The following is a 6,543-nucleotide window of genomic DNA, read 5'->3' as shown; positions in this document are numbered from 1 at the left end:
AGCTCCTCTGTTTGGTTAAGCCAACGGCGAGAGGAGACATTTAACTAAGAAACTGACCTGAACTTTATCAGAAACATTGTTTTTTTTTTTATCTTCAGTTGGAGAGTTTAACATGGAAATACTGCGCGCACCAAAGACGGAGAACACAAAAGAGCCAGCGATCACATCAGAAGAAGGAATAGAAGGAAACTCACCACAGTCCAGCAACAGGTGGAGATGTTGCATCATCGTTAGACTCCAAATGAGGTTAAATTTCCCCTAAAAATGTGACTCGTGAACTGTCGCAGAGCTCCGTCTGCGCGCACAGAGAGCTGAGACCAGCCTCCTCCCTCTAAACCCCCTCTGCTCACGCGCGCGCACACGCACGCACAAATGCAATTATGATGTTAATTATGTTATCGACTTGTTAGTTAATACAGGCCATGATCCCCCCCCCCCCCCCCCCCCCCATCGGTTTAGCCTTTTTTTTGCGTCAATACTTGGGAACCAATTTCTGACATTTTAATTGAGTTCCAGGATTTTACATTTCCGCCCTCTGTGGCCAACTGTTGTTTATTAAAGGTTCAATATATTGCAATCCCCTCTAATATAGATAATAATATAATATAATATAAATATCCCTCTCCATCCAAATAAAATGAAATAGCACACACAGGCGGTTGGAAGAAATAGGCTACAACAAACCCTACAAGACAGGGTGAAAACGAGCTGTGGGAATATGTGAAGCACCCACCCAAGGTTGATCAATTTATATCTTCTTTGTGTGGTGAAAATTGTTATTTCACCTCGTAGAGAAGTGAACAAAAAGAGGATGAGTCGACAGAAGATGTATTATTTCATAAAATGGTAAAAAGAGAGGATAACAGGGACAAACTATTTCAGCTGAAAGGTCAGCGCTCTTCGCTCCAGGGCGTTCTGGGTGAGTCTGACAAAGAGCTACAGAGAAAGTCACAGTTCATAGGATAATATGATAATAAGACAAAAAGGGAGGTTCAGAGCGGAATATGAGATTTGCCTTGAAAATACCTCAGTGCCTACGTTGAACTGATAAGTGTCCTGAGAACAGTGAGTGTTTATTCTGTGCTCACACAGCTCCCCCGCAACATTGTAACCTTACTCAAGTTCACGCTCAGGTCAGATCATAACTCACACATATTCAAAGGAGTAATGATATGTAAGGTGAAAAGGTAACGATAAGAAGTGAAGGGTGTGCAAAGACAAAAAAGAAAAGATAAAAACAGATGTGGAGTATGTAAAAACAGTGGACTTCTACAGGTGTTCAAACAGGTGTTTTTACATACACCCATCAGCCACAACATTAAAAACCACCTACTTAATATTGTGCAGCCAAGGTATGTCATATGACCTCTGGGGGTGTCCGGTGGTGTCTGGCACCAGGATTGGGGGGGCCCACTGCCATCAGGGAGTGCCGTTGCCATGAGGGGTGTAGTTGGTTGACGGCAGTGTTTGGTCAGTGGTTTGAGTGTTTCGGCTGATTGTATATATGCAGTCAATATCAACACTTTCACATTAAAAAAAAAGTTTTGAGGAAAATAAAATAATTATTCTTGGGAAAAATCAACAGTCAAAATAACCCAAACTGCCAAGTTTCCTTAAGGTCTCCTGGATGTTCAGACACATTTCAAACAAGTCCAGTTAAAAATAAGCAATTGCGAGTACTTTAGAGTTTTTTGGAATACTTTTCCTGGTTCACTTCACAGGAACACGTGATAAATGATGAAAAATTTGCATCAATGAAAACATTCGTAGCCAATGAGGTTGATTTGATAAACCTTCTCGAGGTGATTGGTGGCTCGACAGGTCAGTGTGAACAGGTTGAAAAAGGCACCACAGTTACACCAGGAGGGCAGTCAGAGTCAGAGATGGGTGGCTTGACAAGTCTTCTCCTGTTGCTGTGCGTTGGTGAGTAGATCACTATGCTTCACATGTCTGTTACTTTAACTATTGTATGTTCTGTAATTACCTGTAAAGTCTCATACTGCATCACCAGTGTAGGGAAAACGGATGAAGAAGTCCACAGCTAAGAGAAGTTGTGCAGGCTCAGACAGCACTTAGTGAGGATATTGTAGGGTTGTTTTCTGAATTGCAGGTGATAACAGTATCCAGTGGAGTCATGCAGCTGACAAGAGGCTGGCTACAGCCTCGACAGGTTGCCAGTCAGTTAAAGCGCTGACACACAGAGTTGGAGAACAGTTCACACTCACATTCACACTTTGGGTCAAGTATGTTTGGGAGAATGTGGCTTCTCACCGTTCTCTTCCAGTTACAGTCCATCCCAAGATGGTGTTACTTAATCTAACTTTACTCTTCATTCCTGGACCAACAAGAGGAATCATCTTCCTCTTTGAGGTGTAAAGTTCATGACCACCAGCCACACATGGTCACATGTCCCTCTTGGACACAGTGAATACTGGATGTCAGGCACATCTGCAGAAGATTGTCAGGGACAGATCAGAGAATATTATTTCCCAGGTGCATTACAACAGAGAACATAAGGTGTGATGTCAATAATGACTTGTGGCTAAATGTAGAAGACACAGTTGAGCACTGTTCTATTTATATATCTATATATCTTTGTATAGTGATTATGTAATTTTGTATTGTCTCACTGGAATAACTTCCAGAAAAAAATTCCATTTTGTGAAGTTGAAAATACTCTGCAAAAATGGTAAAAGGCCTATTACAGTGTTTCTAGTTCATTTATGTGACATGTACTGTAAGGTAGCACAATCCATGCAGTAAAATTGTGCCACTAATTGAATCTTTGTTTATACTAAATGAATGAATTTAATGTAGAAAGATGGGCCGCTTAGAATCCAGTAATGATACATATTTTAATGGTACTGGGGGTTAGTGTTGTGTCATTGTGTGATGAGTGATAAAGTCTTACTGTAAGGACACAAATGTTGTCAAAACTGTAATACTTGGCTTTAATGGAAACACTCAGAGAAATTTTTAATCATTTCATGATGTATATCATTAACTTTCTAAAGATGGAATAAGTTGTTCTCTACAACGTCCACTGTTCTAACTCACAGTAACCTGATGGAGGACTTTTCTCTTTCAGGTGTCACATTGAGTGCAGTGTTGGATCTGCAGAAGAGGATTCTTGGAGGTGGTAACTGTCCGAATACTGAGCGTGGGTACCATGTGAGAATACATGATCTTAATGGTATCTTCATATGTGGTGGCTCTCTGCTCAAGAACAACTGGATTCTGACTGCAGCTCACTGCTGGATGTGGTGAGAGAGCAACAGCTTAACTTAAAATCTGTAAACACATTTCTCATAAATTCAATCTGAAAACCCTGCAGCAGCAATCAGTAATGGTTTCATATAAAACTATAGCATTCCCAAAATAAAGATATCATTGCTTATGTTCATGCTATTGCTGATTTTGAAATGCAATGTATCTTCAGTATTCAGTGATGCTCCTCTTTGACCTCCACTTATTTTTAGGGGTATGAAAGCAGTTGTAGGTGTGCATCCACGTACTCAACCAGGTACTCAACCGGTCACTATGCTGATCACAGCACCGCCTGTGATGTATGGGGATGACGAAAAGAGGATCCATGACATCATGCTACTGAAGCTACCAACCCCTACTGAGATTAAACCTGTAGATCTTCCTGACTGTAATAAGAAACCCATGCTGTAAGTTGTGATCTTTCTCTTTTAATACATCTGGAAGCTAAACTCATTGTGAAATTTAAAAAATGCAATATTCCTGTAGAAAAAATATTTTTTGTTGAAGCTTTTTTCTGTTTGTTGTGATTCATGTTGTAGACTTCTTTAAAAAGAAAATGGTTATTATTGTAAAAAATCTCTCCTTTGATCTTTTTTTATTGTATTTCAGAGGTGATGAAGTTCAGATTGCAGGTTTTGCAGCCACAACCATAGGCCCTAATAATGAAAGAGGTGAGATGAATCCTCCTTATTTTATAACAATTATTATCTATGTTTATCACAGCTAGTGTCATTATTTATGCATGTATGATTGGTAACATTGCTGACTACGGAAGAGGATTAGGGCCACATGTAAACAATTTTTTTGAGTTCTGACTTTAAAGTCAGAATTCTGAGAATAAAGTCAGAATTCTGACTTTAAAAGTCAGAATTCTGAGAATAAAGTCAGAATTCTGAGAAAAAAGTCAGAATTCTGACTTTAATCTCAGAATTCTGACTTTAAAGTCAGAACTCAAAAAAATTTTTTACATGTGGCCCTAATCCTCTTCCGTAGCTGACATATTATGTTAAATACATTTTTATTTTGTCTCAAACTTTTGTTTTTGTTCAATTATAGTATAAACATAAGACATAAATCTGCCAGTACACTTCACGCTCAACTTGGCTCATTTCAAAGTTTAGTCGAACCCAGTGACATACTTTAACATTTAAATATGCTTTCTGATTGGATTTCTGGATAAAGAAGTATGATTAATCTGATTTCATTTGTAAGGTGCATAATAGTACTAGATAGATAGTGGTAGTGAAGATAAGTCAACTATTCAATGAAAGACACTTTGTTTTAATCCAGGGTGTGATTCAGCCCTTAATCTCCAATGTGCAAACATCAGCTGTTCTGACTGTGAGAATCTCAAGCCTATCAGGGACAGCGATACACTATTTTCGTATAGCCATTGGTTCTGTGGTGATACTTCCAACGTGGATGTATGTCCTGTGAGTAGTGGTGGCTTCTAACCTTATATCATTTTTACAGTCATTACAGTAGTAGTTTAACCCTTTTTAATGTCAATAAGCTTTTCAATAAATGATGCAAAAGTCTGTAACAAACAAGAAATATATACATCTCTCTTACAGGGGGACTCTGGAGGAGGAGTGGTGGTCGGGAACAAGATTTATGGTGTCATTTCTTTTACGGGTGATGGTACACATGCACATGCAGCAGATGCTGGATTTATGGACGTCTGTGAATACGAGGAATGGATCAAGAAGACTATTAAATCTGAAACACACTGGATACAGGGATTATTTGGCGCTTGTTGTCCTATCGGTTAAAGGGCATTTCACTTTTAATAGAAAATGTTGAGCTACTCCAAATTTGCAATTGATACATTTACAATAGATTGGTTTGCATTAAATGTTCAACTATCATTTGCAATGCCCTATATTAAAACAATAAAAGTGATTCTACAAAGTTATACAAGGCCGTGTTTGTCATGAATGTTCACAGATTCTTGCTGTTATATCTCCAATCCTACATTTTCAATACTTTAATTCAATGGATGATGCCTGTTATTGTGCTATTACAGCCTGTGATGACTGTTAGTATGGAAAAACACAATGATAAACAATTATGACTCACCTTTTATGAGGTTATGTCACTTGAAGTATATATTGAAGTAACATATTTCTGAACAATTTCCACTATTCAACATCTAGTGGGGCGATAGGCTACTATGACCTTTTAAGATATGCCAGTGCCTGGTCATTAATGGCTTTGTATGTGAGTGGGAGGATTTTTTAAGTGTATATGTTATGTTATGTCTGTTCAGCAACACAAATGAGAGTGACTGCAGTGATACTTCTTGGTCTGCTGTTTAGAAGCAGAAGTTTTCTAAAAAGAAGTCATTTTATTGGTGTGGTAATAGTTCAATAACAAAAAGCCTTCAGAAAAATAGTGACTGACCAACAGTTTCACAGACGTGAACGACTGCATCGATCGAACTTTTGCATTTTCCAAAACGACATACATCACCATAGCAACATGCCCACTGCAGTGTAAACAGCAATACAAGTAGTGGACCTTCGTTCTACGCCAGCAGTTTTATTCACACAGTGTCATTTCAAACCAGTTAAACAGCCCTTCAGCACAGAGTATGCATCAATGCAGGTTTACAAACAAGACTCCTAAAGTGCAGCGTCTCTTTTGTGTCCGAATTGGACACGCTACTTCCATACAGTTATGTCCACAGGAAAATTAATACGTTTTCTTACCTCAAATAAACTATTTACTTGCATACCTGACAGAATTAGATGTTAGATTGTATATTGGAATGAACATGCCCTTAAGAAAATGGTACACGTGTCCATCTTATTTGACTTGATTGCCTGTGTTGCAGTTTTAGGGACTGTGGAAGAATGGCAACTTAGCAACTGAAAAAATGGGCAACAACAAAACAAAAAATGTGGCAAAAGAAGGGTGGGAGTGAGTTTTTATTTATTCAGTTAATACATTTTCCTTTCACAAGCGTACTGTTACATTATAATCAAAAATGGGCCACTTTATTGATCCAAGGGAGCGATAGGGTCACGTTAACAGGTGCTTTGTCCATGTAATGTAAACAAAACAGAATAAAAATAGAACTAAAATAAGAAAATAAAAAGTGTGCATTAGAATAATTATGATAAAATTATAATGCTATAGAGAATAAGAAGGTCTAATAAAAATATACAAAACATATGTGCACATATGGACCTTTGTGTTCACTGACATTTCTGGCATTGTATAATTGGTGTTCATCTAAAAGAAAAAGTATTTTCTGTATAGCTTTGTGGGATA

At 38.1% G+C, this 6,543-nt stretch overlaps 1 protein-coding gene across 1 annotated transcript; it reads left to right on the top strand.

The window, feature by feature from the left end:
- The first annotated feature begins 1,883 nt into the window (after positions 1–1,883).
- On the top strand, positions 1,884–5,039 carry LOC141004479 (granzyme F-like). Its single transcript, XM_073475988.1, has 6 exons — positions 1,884–1,923; positions 3,089–3,263; positions 3,480–3,674; positions 3,877–3,938; positions 4,598–4,608; positions 4,842–5,039. Exons 1-6 carry the CDS (start codon positions 1,884–1,886, stop codon positions 5,037–5,039), a joined length of 681 nt encoding a protein of 226 aa, XP_073332089.1.
- The last annotated feature ends 1,504 nt before the right edge of the window (positions 5,040–6,543 follow it).

The sequence above is a fragment of the Pagrus major genome, chromosome 1 (assembly GCF_040436345.1).
Source record: "Pagrus major chromosome 1, Pma_NU_1.0".
In the NCBI taxonomy this organism is placed as follows: domain Eukaryota; kingdom Metazoa; phylum Chordata; class Actinopteri; order Spariformes; family Sparidae; genus Pagrus; species Pagrus major.
The sequence above is the reverse complement of the archived record's forward strand: the minus strand, read 5'-3'. Positions and strand labels throughout refer to the sequence as shown.